A 23,686-nucleotide genomic window follows, 5' to 3' on the forward strand; every position below is an offset into this window, starting at 1 on the left:
ATATAAAAGTTATCTCATAGTTTTATTTAGATAACCAAATAAAATATTCATACAGAAAAGTACAAAAAACAGAAATGTATAGCTCTGTAATTTTATAAGCTGAACACCCTTGTAACTACATCCTTGGGCAGGGACTAGAACACTGCCAGGGCTTCGAAGTATCCTCCGTGTTCCCTCCCAATCATTATACCTTCCCCTCCCAAAGGTCACTACTATCTTCACTTTTACGAAAACACTTCCTTGCTTTCTTTTATAGTTGTACCACCTAAGTTTACATTTCTAAACTCTATAGTTTAGTTTTGCCTGTCTTTTGAGTTTTATATAAATTCAGTCATACAATATATATTCTTTTTTGTGTTGGTGTTCTTTTGTGTGGTTTATCAGTATCGTTGCATTTGACTATAGTTTGTTCATTTCATGCTATATAGTATTCTGTTGAGTGAATAGATCACACTCACAATTTATTTATATATTTTTTTTGTCCACAGACATTTGGATTGTGTCCAGTATTTGGTTTTCATAAATAATTTTGCTGTGAACATTCTTGTATTTTAATCCTAGTGAACATTATAAGCATTTCTGTTGTGTATGTAATTAAAAGTGGAATTTCTGGATATGTTTATCTTCAGCTTTAGTAGATGATGTTAAGATGTTTTCCTAATCGAGAGGATGATACACATTCATCAAAATGGCTAAAGTGAAAAAGATGGAAAATATTAAGTGTTGGCTAGAATATCGAGCAACAAGAGCTCTTAAACACAACTGGTGAGATATACTAGACAACAACTAATATTTTCCATCTTTTTCACTTTAGCCATTTTAATGTGTGGTGGTGGTCTCTCATGTGCTTAATTTGTATTCCCTAGTAACTTTGAGTTTGAGCACATTTTTGTATGTTTATTACCCATTTCTATATCTTCTATTGTGAAGTGCCTATTCAACTCTTGTGTGTTTTTCTGTTTGAAAAAAATTATTTGTAGGGGTCATATTCTTGACATGAGCCTTTGTTATATGTATTGTAAATATACATATTTTTTTTTCCAAACTCCTGTCTTTGAAATTTGGCATTGCTTAATTTCAATGAAATCCAATATATCAGTCTTTTCACTTAAGATTAATATTTTTTTATCCTGTTTAAGAAGTTTTCACCTACCTTAAATATCATGAGGATAGTCTTTTTTGTTTTTGTCTAGAAACTTTACTCTTTTACCCTTCTTATTTAGATCTGTAATCTGCCTAGAAGTGAATTTTGTGTATAATGAGAAAAAGAGTCCTTTTTCATCACCCCCCCCATACCCACACAGTACCAAATTGGTCCAGCATTATTTACTAAGGAGATGATTCTTTCTCCACTGCTTTGCATTTCCATCTTTGTCATTAATAAAATGTTCTTATGTATGGTCTATTTCTGGGCTGTTTAATTCCATTGGTTTGTTTGTTAGCCTTGAGTCCTAATTGCTGTAGCTCTATAATAAGCCTTGATATCTAGTAGATGACATCTACCCACCTTGTTCTTCCTAACGTGTGTCTTGACTCTTCTTGTTTCTTTTAATTTCAAGGTAAATTTTAGAATCAGTTTCTCAACTGCCGCAAAACCTGTTGTGATTTCAACTGTATCTGTATTGAATTTATTGATCAGCTTGGGGAGAATTAATATCTTTATGGAATTCACTCATTCAATACATTGACTTGATGTATCTCTACATTTATTTAGGTCTTCTTTATCATAACTCTTTTATAGTTTTATGTGTGGAGATCTTTTGTGATATTCATTTCTAGATTTTGGATTTTAAAAATATTCTTAAAATTCATATTATTCTAACTATTTTACATTTTCCATGCTCCTGGTATAGAAATGCGGTTGATTTTTGTATATCGATATTGTGTTAAGCAATCTTGCTAAATTCACATATTAATTGTAATAATTTATCTAGAGATTCCTTTGATCATATGGGCAATCATATGGTATAACCTTTTCTGTTCCCAGTCTCAAAGGGAAACTTTTAACCTTTCATAATTATGATATTTCTTGTATATAGGAAATCATATCCTATATAGATACTCTTAAGAAATTAACTCCCTTTTATTTCTTCTTTGCTAAGTGTTTATCATCAGTGTTTCTTGAGTTTTGTCATACTTTTTCTGTATCTATTGAGATGATTTTGTAACTTTTCTTATTGCTCTGTTAATTGGTGAATTTAGAACATAAACCCAATCTTGCCTTCCAGAGTAAAACCAATCTTGTGATCTATTTTCATCTTATATATTGTATTTGGTTTAATATCTTTTATTTAGGAAAACTTTTTCTTTCTTTTAATGACCATAGAAGGTTTTAGGTTATTCAGGTTTCAGAAATGAGTTGAGGAATGTTTTCTCTTTTTCTATTGTCAGGAAGGGTTTGTATGAGATTTTGCATAGATTTTGCATAGATTTTGCATAGATTAGGAGTTCCAGAATGATGCCGAATTGAAAAAGTTAGAGCAGGTATCCTTGCCTCATTTGCAGTCTGAGGGGTAAAGCATTCAGTCTTTTACTACTAAGAAGGGTGTTACCTGTTTTTTATTATGAATGAATGTTAGATTTTGTTAGGTGCTTTTCTGCATCTATTGAAATGTTTATATGATTTTTTTTCTTTATTCTCTTAATAAGGCAAAGTACAGTAGTCACCCCTATCCACAGGGGATATATCCTAACACCCTCAGTGGATGCCTGAAACCATGGGTAGTAAGTAGTGAACACTATATATACTGTTTTTTCTTATACATACCTCCCTGTGATAAAGTTTAACTTATAAATTAGGCAAAGTAAGAGATTAACAGTGATAGCTAAATAAAATAGAGAAATAATAACAATACACTGTAACAAAAGTTATGTGAATGTGGTCTCTTTCTCTCTTTCCCAGAATATCTTGTTGTACTGTACTCACATATTTTTGGACTGCACTTGACCATAGGTAACTGAAACCATGGAAAGCAAAACTGTGGATAAGGGGAGACTACTGCATATTGGCTCTTTAGTTTTAAAACAGTGTTATAATATAGACCATACTTTGTCATGATGAAGTATTCATTTTATAGATTATTAACTACAATTTACTAAAATTTTGTTAAGAGTTTTTGTGTATGTGTTCATGAGGGATTTTGGTGTATAGTTTTGATTTCTCCAGGGTCCCTCTTGACTATTCAGCAGAGTACCTATCAGTATATGTGTGTAAGGAAACTACTAGAGGCTGCAGAAAGAACCATCTGAAGGGCAGGAAATAATACCTGCTCACTCCCACCAGCCTAACTGGAAAACCTCATAATTCACAGGGCATTGGAAAGAGTATTCAGGAAGATCTTGCCTCAGTAATGGGGAGTAATTTGCCTTAGGTAGAATACTACTCCAAACTCACCTAACAAATCGTAAAAGCCAGACCAGAAAAAGGTCAAACTGTTTGTACCTAACTGCATTCAGAACAAAGCTCAAGAAGATTTATAAGAATACATAATATCCAGTACCAAACCAGATAAAATTGAAATCTCTGCCATCTAATTAAAGATTACCAGGCATACAAAGAGGCAGGGAAGCACAGTTCATAATGAGGAGAGTAATTGATCAATGAAAACCAACCAGAAAGACAGAGATATCAGAATTTTCAGATAAGTGTGTTAAACAGTTATTAAAATTGCAATCCATATACTCAAAGAAGTTGGTTAGACCAGGAAGACAAAAAAAAACCCCAAATCAAAATTCTGAAGACACATACCACATCTCTGAGATGAAAAAATACATTGAATGGGAGTAGTGGCAGGTTAGACATTGTTGAGAAAGACTGATGAACTTGAAGACATTACAGTAGAAACTATCCAGTTCACCTTGGCCATTTACTCCATGTTGGCCAGAAGTGGAAGTTTCTTTCCCTTTATTTAAAAATGTTCTAATTATACTATTACTTTATAAAGTAAACATTATTTATGTTGCATGGAATTTAAATATTTTTATAGTATTATTACAGGGAAAAATGGAAACAGGCTCACATAGGTGAGTGACTAATTTAAAGTGTGGTTAGGAATGATGGTGTATGATCAGGAAATAACCAGCACCTTTTAACTCCAAATCCTGTACTTTTTCTGTGATAGCATGTAATTTATTTTTCTGAATTTATTGAAAATATCTTCTAGAATATGCACAACAAATCAGTGACAGGACAGTTAGTTAAAAACTTCATTTAAGATTCACCCCTGTTGGAGATGTTTTTTATTGTCATCATCATCATCTTCAGTATCATTCTTAGCAGCTGATGTTTGTTCTTGAATTACATCCACCCTTCTACCCCTCCTTGTAATCATAGTAAATAGAAGCATTCCAGTATAGTGTGTAACACTGTCATGGTGCAGTGTATATCCACCATTATGGTGTTGGGTTTGCTCATCTGATCAAGTCTGAGGATTTTAAAGTTGAAATGCTTTAATATAATGCTCCTCTCAAAACTCAGTGCTTTTCTGAGAGCAGTGAAGAAGAAGGTACTAAGAGTCAAGTCTTTTTCTAAATAATTTATTTAAGGCAATAGATTTAGGAATTTCTATTTGGAAAGCACACGTTTATTTTTTAAACTGAATGAAGTTCAGCGGTCTACCGAGAGTTACGTAGTAAAATACGTAGGATGGCATTATGAAACCTACTATCTAGTTGAATATCGAAATGAATATATGGTATAATTATTTCTTCAATAAATATTTGTTAAGCACTTGTCTCAACAGCTTTAGGGTTTTAAAGAGATTAATCTGATGTATACTCTCTTGAGTCATTTATATATACATCTAGTAGATAACACATGAGCATAAATAATCAGTTTAGGGTAGGAAATGGTAAGAAATAGACCATGGGCACTGAGTTCTCTAAGATTTCAGCCGTTAGAGCATTTTATATTCATCTTTCTACTCTAACTTCTTTTACCTTGGTTTTCTTTTAAACATTTTCCTCTTATGTTTTCTTTTTCTGACTCCCACTGCGACGCTAAGTCCATTTTTAAGTTGGGTTGCAAACATGAATAGGCTCCTTTTCAATAAACTGTCACTTGTGTGTTAGCTAGTATTTGTTCATCTGCAAAGTAACCTATATGAAGTAAAGACTTTAGGTGGGGATTAGACCTTACATAGATATATGGATTTGAGAATAAAGATGGTATAGATAGTTTAGCTATATAATTTCTCAAAAATGATATCAGGGCATTTAGTTTCTTCATAAGAGGTTTATTTTGTCTAACAGTGGACTCATTAATTCATTGTTTGTCAGTAATTAACATTAATTATTAAGTAATTAATAATTACTGTCAGTTGTCTACTTTTATAATAAAGAGCATTTATTTATTAGATAATTGATTTCACAGTATATGAGACATCCTAGTTGAGAAAAGAGTCAGAGATGTCAAACAACCAAATTTTTGTTCATGGTAATATAGCCCTAAATCTGCTCATTGCTTTAAGCTTTTCTACATTCTGACATAGTATCTTCCTCTCCTTTTATTAATCTCATGGCATAAATCTCTGGTCTGTGTCTTTAGCTATTATCTTGATTGTGACATATCTTCATGTCTAGTAGTTGCATCTTTACTCAGTGGGATGTGTGCAAGTAAGCCCAAGCAAATTAAGATGTAAAGTTATGTTTTTACATTTTTATTTTTCAGAAATGGGTTCAATTTAGGTTCTCTGAACTTAGAGGTAGTCATTGTTAAATTATCTCAGGAAACATTTACATAAATTAACTAATACTTTATCATTATCCTTTTCCAGCATCTATAGCAAAAAAATTGTACTTTACCTGGACTACATATATCAGGTGAATGCATGGCTGAGAATTTCATTACATTTTGAGCGTTTGAACTTACAGGCCTTTTTTTTTTTTTTTTTTTCTTTTTTTTAAATTGGCTTCTAACTTTAATCTGTTGTGGAAACTCAAAGGGCAGGAACATTTCTTCTCTTGTGTTCACTTATTTATCACAAGTGCTTGGAACAGTGGCTTATACTTAGAAGAAGCCCAGTAAACATTTGTTGAATTATAGATACATTCTCTTTATGCTTCTAGAATCAATCATGTCAGTAACTAGGTGTAGAGGCTATAAGGGCTGACAAAACAAATCCCTGCCTTCAAGGAGCTTATGTCTATTGAACAAAATCCAGAGGAGTAAAATTCATGATAATACTTTAATTGGTTATTTATTCGCTTTTCTAGTAAACTCTGAGTGCCTCAAGGGCAGGAAACTTGTTCCATCTTTGTGTGTTTTTATATGCTTAGCCCAGTACTTGGCACATAGTAATTAGCACTTTAGCATTAAGTGAAGTAGAAAATTTTTATAAATTTTATATATGTAATTCAAGTTAGTGTTTATGTTACAAATTTATCTTTTACTATAATAAAATCTCTCCTCATGCTTCTTGGTGTTAGAGAACTCATTTATTTATTTTGAATGTTAGTGAGAGAGACCTTTTACAGAAATTTTGGGTTTTGTATTTTGGGTTTTTGGGGGGGTTTTTTTGTTTTTGTTTTTTTCCCTCTTTTGCTGGAGTTATAGGCCAAAGTAAAATGATCATCATATCTGAATTTATTCCAATCCTGATATAATCTAATGGTGATCGAGAGATTGTTAAGTAGTGTTACTATATTTTTCAAACATTATGAGCACTTTTGTATGTTGCCTTCATATATATGTATCTGTTTGTCAGAATGGCATCTGGGGCTGTTAATTCATTCCACTATGGTAGGTCCTTACCCTTTCTATTGCCTGGAACTTCCTACTACCCTATTGCCCTAGTTATTTGTGTTCTTCTTTTACAGTGTGTATTAGTCCGTTTTCTGAAGTGTTATTGGACTTCTTCATAGTAACCATAAGTTTCAAGAGACTACCTGAAACTAGGTAATTTGTAAGAAAAAGAAATTTATTTCCTAGTTTGGAGGCTGGGAAGTCCAGAGGGCCTTCTTCTTGGTGGGAACTCTCTACAGTCCTGTAGTGAAGCAGGCAATCATGTGGTGAGAATGGCAAGAGTGTTTTCACATGCTTACTTGCTCTCCCTGTAAAGCCGCCAGTCCACACCCATGCTAACATATTAAACTGTTAAGCCATACTCCATGAATGGATTAATCCATTCCATTCATGAGAGTATAGTCCTTCCATCCAATACCTCTTAAAGGCCCCATCTTTCAAACAGTGCTGATTGGGAATCAAGCTCCCACATGAGCTTCAGTGGTGATAAACATTCAACCCATAGCACAGTGTTTTAATGGTATCTTTTTTCCTAAGAAAGTTTGACAATACATTTCTATCTTGCTTCTGAATATATTGTTCATTTAGTGGCTTCATATTTAAGTGAAAAGGTCTAGATTATTAATGAATCCATCACTTTAAATAAGGTTTTTATATATTTTTTGTCTCAGTACCACGATCAATACATTTATAATATGAATAAATTATTTACTTAGTATGTATCATGCACTTTCCTCTATGTTTTTCATTCATTCCCTATAACAACTGACCATAACAATTATGGCCATATTGCCCAGAAACATTATAGTGACCTCTTAGGATAGGGATTTGTTTATGATATGCAGGGTGTCCAGAAATACCACTTTACAAAGTTCCACAGAAACTCCAACTTTGTGTAAGTAGTATATTTGAAATTATCATAGCTACTGATATAATTACTTTTGTCATTAATTTTCAAATATATCTTCTCTTTCATGATCATATTATATGATATTTATCTGTGTAGTTTTGTCTGTAACATTTTCTACTAACTTCAACAGTTTCATTAGTTGTACTTCAGATATAAAAGTGTTATTGGACTTTTTAATAGTAACCATAAGCTAGAGGGAGGACAATGGAGTAGTTCCTTAAGAATGTGGATGGCAGATAATTTTCTCATTTTATAATTCTGTATGCAAACTCTCAATCAAATAAAAAAGGTGGAGTCTCAGGATGACAGCCATGTAGAAGATAGGAGCAGAGTATGAGATGTCTTCTCAAGAAATGGTTCATGAAAAAATGAGACTGGTCTGTGGAAAATTATGGAGAGGTTTTCAAAGGATTTAAGAAGATGAAATAGGTACACAGAAAAGAAAGCAAATGGAAAAAGAAAAAAAGATAATTTTTTTAATCCAGAAAAAAATAACAAGGTGTCCAAGAAAGGAAATGTGATCTTAGTAAGCTACTTTGGTCAACATTGAACAATACTTATATAGAGATAATGTAAACACTCAATACTGATATAACCAAACATTATGATATGATTATTTTGGGAAGTTGGGAGTAAAGGAAAGGGAATTGGTTAGGACATTTGGTTTGTTGAAGCTAAATCATCATCTCCCACAATATTGGTAGAGACCAATAGCTATTGTTTAAATTTGATAAATCAAGAAATTGCAGTATTAGCATATTATTTAGTGGTATAGAAGTAAATGCTGGAAGAAATAGTTGAAAATGGTTGCCTTTCAGGAGCCATACTTGGGGATGAGGCAGAGGAATCCCATCTCTCAAAATGAGCTTTTTTATGCTATTTAACTTATTAAACTTGGTGTTTGTACTCATATTATTGCCCTTCATGTTAAATGAGCTGCCAGTTCTATTGGACTTAATAAAATATGCTGAATTAAAGTGCAGTATCCTCTATAATAATTAAACAGTCTATATCGTAAGTCACATTTTGCAGATTAATCTAAGGGGATTTAGTTCCTCAAATAGAAATAGGACCCCATATGAAGGCACTTTTATCTCTGGGTTTGGTGGTATGATGTTACTAAAGAACAGCATCATAATGGGGTTCTAAGACACAGTCTTCAAGACTACTACACATACATTCACATATAAGGTCTGAGGCTTCCTTTCTTTAGGAGGAAGGTAGTTATTAAGTAATTTTTATTTCTTTAATTTTTACTCTTAAGCTTTGAAAAAACCTTTCTTATTTAAGCATTGCATTTGTTTTTCTGGAAGTTTTTGATTTTTTTTTTTCTTGGAAAAATGTTTTGAAAGGACTATTTCTGTTTATGTACTGGGAGGCTAATGAGATTTAGACCAATAGATAGAGAACACTTGCCACCCAAAGTATGTTAACTTTCTGTCCTATTTATGTTTTTAATATCACAATGGGAGTAGAAAAAGATGGAGTTTAGAATCAAATTTCAAATGAAGACTGAAGTACACCTATTCAAAAACAGAAACCATGAATATTGTAACATTGAGTACATACATATATACCATTTAAAGGGAAGCCAGAGCAGATGTGTGCATGTGTATTTTGTCACAGAAGTTTCTTTATCATCATCTATCTTTTCACGTGAGAGTAAGCAGTTTAAGAGGCTCTTAGCTGCAAAATTACTTACTTAAAGGACCCTCCCAGGTAAAATAGAACTTGTATCAATTCTGTCACGATTTTGAAGCTGTGCTAAAACTGTTTTCCTTGTGTTTTGCTAATCCTTAATACGAGAAGTAAATTGATAGGTGATGTAGCAGTTTTTCTGCTTTAAGAAATCAAGTGCTTGATTATGTTTTATGGTACATATCTTCAATATTCAGTGCCACGTGTAACTTCTTAGATTTATTATTTATCATTAAATCTGGAGGTTTATATTTTGGAAGTGGTGTTTTTCCCTTCTAATTTCTGTTGTTGGATTTTCTGTATGTGGACAGTTGTAAACGCTGTAGCAGAGTTTAATTTCTCAATGAATTGTGAAAGTAGTTCTATATTTTGCCATTTCAGTTGTGAGGTAGTGTGAATATTTTTTGGCGGTGATGCAGAGGTTTTTAAAGCATAGTAAAGTTGATTCCTTGTTTTCTATTACAGTATTTTTCTTGATTTTAGTGCCCGCAGAATTTATTAGACAAGGGTAAATGCCTTTTTCTATATGAAATGCCATTTAAACATGACTCCAAAAATATAATACACAGAATCTGGTTTTTTCTCTCATTAAAAATAGTTATGTATGTTGAACAATATTCTATTAAGAGATATTATGCTTATTCTAGAAGTTCTGCTAGTAGTATTTCTAGTTTTCTTTTACACTTCTGTCTAAGAGAAGACATTATGGTTTAATACCACTACTTATTTGACCTAGCTAGTGTATTAATTGCTCAGTTCTAAACTTTCATTCATTTATATTGAATTTCCTTACCCTCTCATTCTAGTTTTCTTTCAGAATTAAGGGTAAAATCACATAGCACAGCCTTTGCAGGGATAATCATTTCTCTCTGTCTCTCTTTTCATGTTTTCAAAAGTGAAATTATAGAAAAGTCTCAACTGTTGGAAGCCACCAGAGGAACTTTCTCAACATCTTGGTGGCATGGAAGCTAAAACCTGAAAATTTACTCCTTGCCACCAAAGCTTGCCAACTTTTTGCATGGTGAAGTGAATATTTTATAGGTCATAATAACTGAATTTGTAACTAAATATGGTAAGAAATGAAAAATAAAATTATTCAATAGAATATATAAATATTTGGGATTTCTTTGCAAGATTACTTTATAAGGGAGTTCTTAGATCTTATGAAATATATAATTAAAAGCAGCTCTATTTTCTTTCATAAATATAACATTATAAAATAATTGTAATTTCATAGGGAGGGAAAAAACAGGTCTTTTGTAATAAAAAATAATTATAATTTCCCAGATAAAGCTTTCAAGTATGCAAGGAGTGCTTCTTAGGGTTTATGGAGTTAGATTTTCTTTTTTTGTCACTGTTCATGGACTTCTTTTAGTTCTACTGTTTATCCCACACGTGCCTGAATGACATTATGATGCATTCGTGTGGAAATTATGAAAAAGTTGTTTTCATGCAGCTGTCCTGTTGTCACAAAAGAACTTCACTGCATGAAAAGCAAACATATCATTCAACAGACAATGCTTAATCTGTTCAGGAGCCCAAGCCTATTGCTGTTCAATGACAGAAGAAAGGAGAGGGATTAATTTGAAGATGCTTGTGCATGACATATGGTAATTTCTCCATAGGAAGGAAGTGTCAAATGGTGACCTATAAATCTTAACATTGACCTCCAGTTGTAGAATGTGTGTGCCATACGGTCCTTTTGCTTTTTCATATGATAATTTCAGCTGAAACATTTTCCTGGCATCATAACTTTTGGGGGGAAGGGAGTTGGTGCATCTATTCTATAAGAATTATAAAATTCACAGTAATTACTTTTAGTATATAAAGCACTTATATCATAAAGGTATGTTTAGAACTCCAATGAATGGAGCTATGTTAGGATTCTTTCAACAAGGGTAAACATACCATATATGTTTTTTACAAGTTGGTATATTTTAAATTGGGTTTCTAAAAAGTAAGTTGGAAAATTGAAATGACCTTAGTAAATATTGGTCTGAGATATTTAAAAGTAACTTACACGTAATGCTAGAGAATAAATTGTTAGAAAAATGTAATTGGTAATATGAAGACCAGCATAATTTTTCATTATGTGATACATTTTAAAAATTGAATTACATTCTTGCTAATTTTTAATATGCTGTCATTTTTTTCATTATAGCCTTAGTTGTTTTAGAGCTGTTTTGCATTAGTGAACACATCACTCACCTATAATATTAAATAGATTTTGACTTTAACAGGAATTTGAACTGCATTGTGATTGTTGTTCAGTAAAATATATCATTTACCTGCTGTAATCTTTAATGATCATGCCCTTTGATTAAAACATCATTTTTCAGTTCCATGTTCACTATATTTTGCCAACTTTGTTTTTCATTCTTTACTAATACTGAGCTTTTTTTCAGAAACTGCTGTACCTCAATTCTCTCCTCTTTATTTCTTCTATTTTCCTCTGCAAGCTGCTGCACCTGTTGTTTCCGCTCGGTCTGATGCTGATCACTCTGGCTCTGACTCTGCTTCTACTCCTGCTTTACATACCTGTTTCTTAGTAAATGAAGGTATTCTCTCTCAACTTCCTAACAACTTTCTTTCAATCTGTGCTTTATTCTAATAGACATGTTCTTTTGATCTGATTTGTACATTCATCTGCTTTTTTATGTGTAAGATTTTGAAGTTTCCTTTTTATAACTTTATTTGCTAATGTCAATGACAAGAGCCAGGTATAAAAATGTAATGTTACTTCTGACTAGTATAAACTATATATATTATAATCTAGAATGCTGTTAAAGAAGTACAAAGATGCTAATCTTTGAGGTGAAGTTGGTGTTAAAAGATAGATTGGTTTTCATAATGATGTTTGCCATGTGATGTCTGTCATTAGAGCTCATGAATTTATTTTATATGTATTATTACTCTGAGACAGACACACTTTACTGTTTTTACACAACTGTGTGCCCTGGTTAGAGAGGGATATGAGGGAATCTCTTAATTTATATTCTCATTTGAAAAGTCTTCAGATTGATAATTGATGCCAGTGACTATAGACTGAGAGGAATTCAGCTGTTTATCTTCCTTTCTATTTCTGTTTCAGGCTGAGGCAAATTTCATAATTTCAATTTTTAAGATATAGTTGGGCTGCCATATTATCTCTGTGGAGTTACACAAGTGGAAAGTATTTTTGGAGCTCTGAAAATGTGAATGGGATTTACAAACCTTTATTCCCCAATACTCATCTGGGATTATTTATACTGCCTGGAAGCTTAGTGAGACTTGTGAGCTCTGAGATATAGCCACTGTCTTTGTTGTGGTCTCAGTCTTTACCGGTCTGTATAATATAAAAAAGGAGAAAATTTATAAAATCCACAATATAACTCAGAATGCCTCTGACTTTTCACTAAAAAGAAATATTACAAGTCCATCAAATGGAAGGAATGTTGCACTTCTGTAAAGTACACTCTTTTGGAAAGAAAACATGAAACTTAAAAGTGTAACTTCATTTTTTGTTTGTTTTTTCTGTCATAGAACTGTAGTCGAGTTTGTATGTTAAGACTAGATTTTAGCAAAAATAACGTCATATTGGTTAAGCTATTGTGAAAGATAGTCATTTGTTAATTCTAAGATAAGCTGTTAGACTTTAGACTTTGGTGAGACTTATCATCATATTAAAATTTAGCTTATAAATATACTTCATATTTCTATGAAACATTAAAGTCCTTTAAGAAATTACTAGGTAGTAATTTATATATATATAGATGCACACACACACAGACATACATGCATACATCCATCTGTTGTAAACAAATTAATCTAAAATGTGTCATCATCTTAATTAATGTAATTATTATCAGTTGATGAAAATTTCCTCACTGAAAGGATGAATCTTTAGATAAGTGGCTTGCCTGTTTCTCTCTCTCATTCACTCTCTTTTTCTTTTTAATAATCCCAATGATCAATTTTAATTTTATGGTAGGGTTTTTGTTGTTATTTTAGAAGACTACAGATTGGATTATTTCAAAACATTGATTTTCTAAAATTCTATATTCACAGATAACTCACCTTATGACACAGTATTAGACTTCTTTTTGCATCCATTCTTGATTATTTGTCTTTAATTGTTATTGCCAGAAGGCAAGGGTGATTATTATGAATTAATAGAGGCCTTATACATAATTTGGGAAGAATGAGGCATTTACAGTATACACATTTTTCAGACACTGTTGAAATGATTATTTGAGAATGTCTGTATACTAGTACAGTACTTATAAATATTGCAGAGGCATACAGTGTTTATCTTTTTCATATAATCAAGTTTTGTTTTGTGAATTAGAATTTTGAAAAAGATTCTTTTATTCTCATAGTTTATAATGTTTAGGATTTTATAAATTTTGTATTGTCAGGTTTTTTATTTTGTGGAATATCTGAATTCATTTTTTTCCTTCTCAAAATTAGTGTTATGTTACTTATTTCAGTTATGATTTGCTTAAATATCCGATTCATTTGGTAAGAAAAGGGATCAGTAAGTACCTAAACTAAAGACAGAGAAGGAAAGACATCTCTTTTGGCTGACACAATGGCAACACACAGATGGCCGTGCCTTAAGTGACATGAACCAATCTTTGGATATCTGTGTGAATGCCCTTTTAACTGATAGTGGTTTCAGATCTATAGCTCTAGTATGTATTTCTTTCTATACTTTCCCATCCCTTAATATATGTTTTATCTTAAAGAGGCTGTTTAGAAATGTGTTTTCCTTGTGAATTTGGATATACTTTATGTGGAAATTTATTATTGTTTGTCTTAAGATGTTGAGAATTGTTGTGATTTGGGGCTGAAATACGTTTGATATAATTCTTTGTATAAAATGTCTAACATTAAGCTGAAATCATTTACAACATAGCAGTGAATCTGCCTTTCATTTATTTTCTGTCTACTTACATAAAGAGAAACTTGACTTAGGGAATACCAAAATGTTTAAATTATTTGTAATATGTTGTAATACATTACATTTTAACAGGATGGAGTCAGTTAGCTGCTATGCATTGTGTTATGCTGCCAGACCTGCTGGGACTGGATAAATTTAGGCCTCCACTTCTAGAGATGCTGGCTCGAAGATGGCAAGATCGATGCTTGGAGGTAATGTTGAGGTGATAGGGATAGAAAATAAAAATATTAAAAAGTCGTGATCAAAGGTAAATTTGAAAGAAAAGTGGTTAACGTTTATCTAATTTATCTGATCACCTGTTCATTATATTGTAGAAAATGTGGTTCATTATTTCCATGTTTTTCTTTTTCAGTTTATATACTAACAAGTAATGTTCAAGCCTGTTTATTCATTTTCTTTCTTTTTTTTTTAATCCACTGACTATTTGATAAAAAGTTTCATATACTTTATAGAACTGTTTCTTAAGTATTGGGTTCTATACAGATCATACACACACATGCACAAACAAATACATGTACCCACCTCCCCCCAAATCAAACACTCATTGTAATCACATCAATCAGTCAAATTCTTAGAATAGCCATAGTCCAATGGAAGATACTGTGTTTAGTAAAATGAGAATGTCTTTGGAATTAGAAGAGACCTGTGTTTAAATATCAGTCCCACCAATTATTAACTCTGTGACCCTGGGCAATTTACTTAACCTATCTGAAGCTCATTTGTAAAGTGGGGATAACAATATATTCTCAAGAGATTGCTATTAGGTTCAAATAAGGTAATGTGAGTAAAACAGTAAGTATAGAGCCTGACACATGGTAGGAGCTCAATAAATGGTAGCCATTATTTTGTGTTAATGGACTTATACTGTATTAAATATTACTGGGAATATAATATCACTAGGGACTTGGAAATGTTTTATGGAGATTTTCCTTGTTACAGCATTTGACCTAACCATTGCAATTTGTATCATTCAAGATTTTTAATTTTCCAAATAAAAACAACATAATTACTTCTTTCCTTGCCTCCCTTCCCTCAACTCCAAGTGGGATTGCAGCATACTAAAATTTTCATGTTGTTTACATTGAATACTATTTGAATTCACTTCAAAAGTCAATTATACTTAAAATAACTTTTTTACTTGAATTCTTACTCAGTGCTGTTGAGTTATCTTTTCAATTATAAATCGTTAATAAATTGGTACATCACTTAATAAGTGACTAGCTTGTTTGACCTCATGGCAGTGGCACTTTTGCCAAAATAAAACTAAACTAAATTAAAACTACAAAATAAAAGTTATATTCCACATTAGAAGAAAAATGGATGTAATTTTGGGAAATGATTTCCTCCGTAGAACTAAAAGAGATTATGCTGTTACATGGGAATACATTGCCTATTTGTCAAAAACACATTGTTTAAGCCTGTCTTAGGTATACATGAATCATGGATTTACATGATCATGATTTGTTCGTGTAAACAGTGCCTACTTAGCATATATACTATAAAGAAATTCATTGGATATGGTTAAATTTTTTCAGGCTAAAAGAGAAAACACATTTAATAGTTCTAACAGTGACTTTTAACAATAATATCTGTACGGAAGTTTTAAAATTGAAAATGCTACATTAAAGTGCAAGAATGCTTTGGGAGATGAAGTTTTAAACCCAAAGCTGATTAAATGTTCAAAATATATGTTCAAAATTTTCCATCAATTAATCTTAAAATATTTTTCAGTGAGATTGCTAACGATCCAGTTTGCTAGCATACAATTTATTCCACTTTAAGTACATCATTATTTCGTTCATAGTTTTTCTCATGTAAAGAAACATGGTTTTTATGTTTTCCAGCTTTATTTCATTATGAACTTTATAAGCACTCACCTCACCAACTGATCTTTATTTTTTTACATTTGATCTGTGATTTTAGGTAAGAGAAGCCGCGCAGGCCCTGCTTCTTGCAGAACTAAGAAGAATTGAGCAGGTGGGACGGAAGGAAGCAATCGATGCCTGGGCTCCTTACTTACCTCAGTACATGGACCATGTCATATCACGTAAGGGTTCTCATGTTTTTTCTATGAAGCTTTGCAGGTATATGTAGAAAAAGTACTCAAAATTCACAGATATGCATGCTACTACCTATCAACAAAAGTTAGTCATTTACCTTAATGTGAAGAGAAGGAATTCTCAAATTCTATTTTATTTTCTGAATCTCTACAGTTTGGAGTTAGATGTGGAAAAAAAAAAGCAAATGTTATCTAATATCAAAATATTCACTAATGAACTGACTCCTTATAAAATTAATTCCCAATCAAAAATGCTGCCCCACTTAACACTAGCATCTGTATCTGCGTGACTAGTATGTTATTGAAAAAGGGAAAATTAGCAAGGGTTTTAACTTGTGGGTATTTCAAAAGAGTATAATTTCAGTGGTTTGGGAATATTGTTGAAGTTTCTGAATACTTTTTGCAAAATAAAATCTTTCTAATTTTGCTGCTAAGTCAAATGTGCGTTGGAGAAAAGTTATATTGTGCTATCATAATTTTTTTCTTCTCAGAAAAAGTATGCTGATCCCTAGTTCATTTGATTCATTTTCTATTCTTCTAAAAAACACATTTAGAATTAAAATTCCAGCCAAGTTGGATTGATTATTAGAAAAATTAGTTTCAATTTTTATTTTTTATTTTTTTTACTGTTTAAATAGATGTGAATTATTTTTTATTTTTTATTTTTACTTTAATTTATCAATATACAATGTAGTCAATTTTTAAAGATAAAGTCTCAGTGAAACTTTTTAAAACTTTTTACTGTGAAAATTTGGCCAGGGTTTTTGGTGGATTCATTTTAGATGACTTTTTCCAATACCAGTTATTTTTGAAATACTCATTACACATATTGAGATAGTACATGATTGTACAAGAAGGAAAATGAAAACAAAATTCAGAAAGGGTCATAACCGTTATAACTGGTCTGACTCTACCAGATGTTTGTCAGCAGTGACTATACTGGATGCTTAATTAGTGACCATGGGCATGTAAGCTTTCGTAGCCTCAGTTTTGTCACAGATAAAATGAAGATGATAGCAGAACTTTATAGGGTGATTATGATTACGGAATGAGTTAATCTTTGTGAAGTGCATAGAATAGTACCTCTCCCGTTGTAAGCACTATATATTTGTAAATAAATAAATAGTTATGTGTTGCTTAATAATCGGGATACATTCTGAGAAATGTGTCATTAGACGATTTCATCATTGTGTGAACAGCATAGAGCGCACTTACACAATCCTATGTGGTCCAGCCCACTGCACACCTAGGCTTTATGGTATACCTTATTACTTCCAGACTACAAACCTGTATGGCATGTTACTGTACCGAATAACGTAGGTTACTCTGTGAGAATACTTCAAAACATTCATGGAAAAATTGAATGAAAAGATCATATGAATTTTTCCATGAACTTTTTGAAGACCCCTCAGAACAGAATGGTAAGCATTTGTGTATCTAAACATATCTAAACATAGAAAAGGTATAGTAAAAATGTGGTATTTTAATGTTATGGGATCACTGTCATATATGCAGTCTGTCATTGACTGACTCGTTGTTATGCAGTGTATGACTGCACTTTATAATCTATAAAAATGCAAATATATATTTCACATATAATCAACACATCACACATTGACTACTCCAGTTAAAATTCTTGTCTCTTGGCGTAATATATTATTTACTGAGTGAATTGGTTTTCATTTGCTTACTGGAAATTTTTCCATTTTAATAAAAGGAAATTAAGTTAAACCACCAGGATCTCTAGAGATATGGACTCTTTGTAAGGTATTAGGCTTAAAATTCTTTTAAAAATATGTGTAGGTTTTAAAATAAATTTCTAGGATATAAAAAAAATGTCAAAAAATAAGATTTGGATGAAAACAGTCTATTTTTATGTATTTGAATAAATAGTCTGGAACAGTGTTCTTTGTAGTTTGTGGGCATTAGTTTCATAATATTACAGAAAACAGAGTTAGATGATCAGCTTATTATAAACCTTATTGAATAAAAGATCCCCACAGTTAAGGACAAACTTTGAATATAGTACTGTAGAGTTGGTTGAAGGTGAAACTTGATAATAGCAAGTCACTAGAGATTCTTTTAAAAGGAGAAAGCTATTATGGAAATATCGAGAAACATTTTCAAGACATCTTTATTTAAAATGCACTAGTGTAAATGGGGAAATAGATTAAAATAGAATAAGTAGCTGTGAGACTATTACAGAAGGGCATATGGGACCCAGATCTAAATATAGATGGAGTAGAATAAAAGATAATTTTTAAGCCTTGATTACTGATTGCATATAAAGGTTTAAGAAAAACACCAAATATCAGTACAGTGTTGTATTCTTGACAGTTAGGGAAGAAAGGTGCCGTTAGCAATTGCAGAGGATGCCATTTTCTTTTCCTGGAATGAAGAGAGTTAGCTACAAGGTAAAGTCATAATAAATTGGACTGAAGAACAACCTAGTTTATGCTTATTTAAACAATAATGAGAACCATCAAAGAGTAAGTTTCTAATAGATATTTTTCTGCTGCATTTTCTTGTCATTAAACATTGTGTGGCTGGAAATGACACTGATTTGAGTATAGCCACAAATTGTTATTATAACTACATGAACAGCTATACTATAGCTAATTTGAGTATAGCCACAGATTACTCCCTGAAGAAATGATAGAAATGCATATGTTCCTAGGCAAGAGGTTTGTTAGTGGGTCCAGAAGGAATAAACTATTAAGTAAAATAATGATAATACCTGCCATTATGGACACTTTATCTGTGTCATGCTTTTGCAAAGTACTTGGTCTGTTTATTTCATTCAACCATTACAGTATTCTTGTAAAGTAGGTACTATTGTCACTACCTTCATACTCCTTTTATTTTGTTTCAGCTAAGTTAATTGAGGCCAAGAGAGATTTAAACACTTTCTGAAGATCCCCCAGTTACTAAACAACTGTCAGACTCCGAAATTCATTCTCTTAACACAATTTATTCTATCCTGCTTGCTCCTTAGATCTTAAAATGGGGGTGGAGCTGGAAGAATGAGTAGATATTTGGCTTAACTAATACTGCTTTCAGACAGTGTTCTTTCCAGCCATATTGATTAATAAGAAAATGAAGAAGAAAAATAACTGTTAAAAACTTACTCTTTGATGGTTCTCATCATTGTGTAAATAAGCACAAACTAGGTTGTTCTTTGGTCAAATTTAACTCGATTTACTTAAGATCTTTATTATTTAATTTAGTATCCTGGAATACTTCATAAATTGGCTGAATTCTGGCTTACTTAAAATTTTAATCTTATCACTTATTGTAGGTTTTTTTTAGCAAAAGAATAAACAAACATGCATTCTACATGTAACTGAAACATCACACTCTAACAGCTCTTGATATAATCTGTTAATCTACTCTGGAACTTTTGCATTGACTGAGTGCAAAATTAGTTTTAGTTTGCTTTACTGGGAGCCCTGTATTTTAATAAAAGGGTGTCAGCTAAAGGAGTAGGGATTCTGAACATATGAAAGGAGAAGAAATCATATAGCAAATGAGGAATGACCACATAGGGCTGTTGAAGAGATTTGCTGTCCAAAAGGATCAAAAGGTTATGGAGCCAGCTGGTGGACAGCTCACACCTGTCATCCACGTGCTTGTGGTGAAATTGCCTCAACCATTGTCATTAATGTTTGAACATTATAGCAAGTTACATAATAAGACATTGTTTTAGAAACTTAAAACCAATTTCTAGCATAGGAATCTTCTTAATCATTAAAGTAGGCAAAATATTAAACAATATATCTGGAAAGTGCACCATTCATTAGATATTTTCCTTTAATTTAATCATTCTGAGCATTTAAAAATATGTGGTAATTGCCTAAGCAATATTGGCAGCTCCTAACTTGTGACAAAGCTTTGTCTAAAAGTTCTGTTATTAGATATTTGTCTGGAACTCAAAAAATGCTCTTACATGAAGAGTAGAATGTCATACTGCGCTGATGGACTGTACTAGCCCTTCATCTTAGAGATCTGGAATCAGGTTTAAAGTGGGTAGTAATTTTCTCTGAGTTCTCAGTCAGTAAGTGATTGAGCTGGAACTAAGATGACAAGTCAACTGGTCATTTTGACGGGGATCTTCTGTATTCTTTTTTAGGTGCATTATGCAATAAAAAGCCTTTTGCAGGTTTGTCTGAGAACCTAAGAAAAGCAATGGGCCAGAATCGGTTACTTTCCTCAGGACTCTTGAGAGCATTAAATGAGAAACGTTTTGTAAAGCATCTAGCACAGCGCATAGTACAAGTAGTGAATGCTGGCTGGGTGACCGCTTTCCTTTCCTATACTGGTTTCTATAGTTTTGTTCTCCTTATTGCTGCTGCCTCAGAATTCACTTTAATTTGTACTGACCAGGGATTCTGGCAGTAGAATGGAGATCACTGGGAAAGAAGAACGGGCAATAGTCAGTCTTAACTAAAAGCTGCTCACAGATTTTCATAAGAACCAAGTCCTAATTGAGTGATGTGAGAATTTTGCTTCAGGTAATAGAGCTCTATCCTTGAACCAGTCAGGAAACATTATTTATCCTTTACAAATGTTATGAGTATGTAAACTTCCAATGCCTAATTTCTGATAGAAAATTTGAGGATAAGTGCATTGTGATTCCTAGTATAATGGTAACAGGACTCAAATTAAAAATACTGCATACATTCTTGTAATACTGACTTATATAAATATTGTAAATCTTTTTTGAGTTACCACTCATTAGCATGTATATATGGTCACTTTTATGTTCCAAAACACTTTAGAAAATTCTATTGATTATTCCTACTAAATAAGGTTTAATGTTATTTTGTGAAAAACTGTTGTATTATAATTTGGATGAAGATAAATGTTATGAGTTGTCTGAGACTTATTTTGGAGTGACAATGTTTTGCAGAACCCAAGTTTATATATTTCTTATTTGTGACATTCTACATGTAGCATTTTGATAATTGACTTTTTTATGAGGTCAAACACCTGCTAGTTTATGAAATATAGCCACACTTGCCCTTCATTCCAGTCGGTGACTACCACAAAGTAAATGCTGATGGTTCCTGATTTCCTTTGGCCTGCGATGCAGAGTGACCTTATAGGGCATAAGGTCACAAGTGTAATTATTTCTAATACATTGTATTCTGCTTGCTCACAATGGCTCATCTTCTCTTTTAGTTTCAGGAACATTAAATACATAAAAGTCACTACCATTATATAAATCAAAATCTCTTCTAAAGAGGGTGCTGTTGTAATTTTTTGCAGTTATGGCCAAAGTAGTATTAATTTGCAAATTTATCATCTCAGATATTGATAGAAGGACGTGTAACACATCGTGTTTAATATGTATTGATGTCATCAGAAAGCACAATCCTTTGTTCTTATTGAGTCCCTGCCTTTTTAGCTTCCTTTTGTGTTAAGGTTACCAGGGTTAGGCTCGTCTTTTTATCCCCTTTGGAAACTGAATAGGATTTCTTTGTTCAATGAAAGACACTTCTAGTAAATGTTTTGGGTTTGACTTTCAACAAGCCATACTGTAGTACTTATTTTAACCTGGAATTGAAGTCACTTTTCTGATGATTATAAAATAGTGGTCATTCTGAGCACAAATGTGGATGGACCAACAATATACAAAAAGGTAAGATGGAACTGTATATTATAGAGGTAGTGGAAAAATGTTTTGTGGCTGGTAAAAATAATTTAAATATTAGTGCATTATTTGGTAGGTAGATATTTTTAGGATTTGTTGGTGGGAAGAGGATGGGAGAACGGATAAAATGGGTGTTTGATAAATATGACTTAAATGAGTCTCCCTTCTCCCAACCAAGGGCCTTAAACTACACTGCGTTCCTTCCTTCCTTTCTTTTTTTTGTATATGCCTCAGTTATTTGGAACTCTGAGTCACTTTTCAGGAATGGTTTTCTGGATAACTGAGGGTTTAAAAATCAGTAGATACTCAGAATATTTTTAAAAGTTTATTCGCTTTTTGTAAAAATATTTCAAAAAGTCTTTTTAAACGTCTTCTCAGTAACCAGAGTTGTTATTGTGGCCTGTGCTGTAAAATAACCACCACTTGCTTAATGAAGAGAGTGTATCTCTTTATTTGAATGAAAAATTTCCCAGGTTGATATGCCTCTTGCATTTCATGTTGTGCTTTTTATAATTTTCCTTTCTCCTCTTTTTATTATCTGGTAACTGTTACCAATTTTTATTGCTGTTGGGCTGTTTTGTTTAACCCCTAGTAGCTTCCGCCCTGATTTCTGATTTGCTGTTTCCAGCAAAATTAGAGTGTGGAAGTCAGGTACCCAATCTTATTTGAGTTAAATACAAGTAAGAGTAAATTGTCTAAGAATAAGGGTTCTCTGATGAAAAAATACCTACTTTTTAGTGTAAGCACTTTATGCTCCTCACTTTCTGTATACTTGACTGCTTTCTTAGGTCTTTTGTGGCATTCTGGGTATCTCTTTCTCTTTGAGCCAGTATATTCTAATTAAATTTGGATAAAGAAAGGGAAAATCATTTGGTTGCTCATGAACAATTTAGAATTCTAAAATAGCCCTTTTGTAATGCCAGTTTTGTTAACCCGCTGAAATTAAAGGATGAGGTTTCCTCAGAAATATCTGTAATTGTTGTCTTATAGTATGCACAAAGCTAATTGGAAATGATTGTTCATTGTGACTAGAAGAGGAAAGTATTAAATTATAACTGAGTAATATAAATAAAAACTAATTCTGTGTAAATTTTGATATTGTGAGGCAGAAGGTATTTGTCTTAAGACAGACTATATTATGCAAAGCACACTGTATCTGCATTGTATCTGTTTGCAGTGTTTCATTGGGACCTAAGGGATTTCTTCCTCTTTTTTCTTCCAGAGTGTCAGAGCTATTGAGCTTAACTTTAAGCGCTCTAGATTGATCTTGTATTTAACAGCATTCGTTTTACTTATCTATATTTGGCCACTAACCTAATGGAATAACAACAAAATTTCTTCTTAATCGGTCACTATTATTTAAAGGAAAATTTGTTCCATATGACTTGAGTTCCTTGAGATAGTATTTAATATTCTTGTGATTTTCCTTATGTCTTTAGTAAGTATTGGAAGTTAGAGTAGTAAAGTGACAAATTAAAAATGAAAGCATTATTGGATGGAATGGTTATTTAAACTGCTAAGTAATAAAACTCTCTGTTTTTAAGTAGTGCTGTAGGTTAGGAACTCCACAGGATTAAGTAACTTCACGCTGCCAGGGAACTATTCCGTAGAAGACATACTGTAACAATAGAGGCAACAGTCTGCTTTCAGGTTATCAATAAGAGCCCCATGATAGTTTAGTG

The 23,686-nt window shown here is 32.3% G+C and overlaps 1 protein-coding gene across 3 annotated transcripts in view; it reads left to right on the forward strand.

Moving 5' to 3' along the window:
* Positions 1 to 23,686, forward strand: part of WDR7 (WD repeat domain 7) — a 362,337-nt gene that overhangs the window by 108,794 nt on the left and 229,857 nt on the right. For all 3 annotated transcript variants that reach the window (XM_063077001.1, XM_063077002.1, XM_063077003.1), the window contains exons 17-19: positions 11,810 to 11,908; positions 14,365 to 14,483; positions 16,216 to 16,339. In XM_063077001.1, coding sequence (XP_062933071.1) covers positions 11,810 to 11,908; positions 14,365 to 14,483; positions 16,216 to 16,339 — 342 coding nt within the window. The remainder of the gene's footprint in view (positions 1 to 11,809; positions 11,909 to 14,364; positions 14,484 to 16,215; positions 16,340 to 23,686) is intronic.

Source organism: Cynocephalus volans, chromosome 13 (genome assembly GCF_027409185.1).
Source record: "Cynocephalus volans isolate mCynVol1 chromosome 13, mCynVol1.pri, whole genome shotgun sequence".
Taxonomy (NCBI): Eukaryota; Metazoa; Chordata; class Mammalia; order Dermoptera; family Cynocephalidae; genus Cynocephalus; species Cynocephalus volans.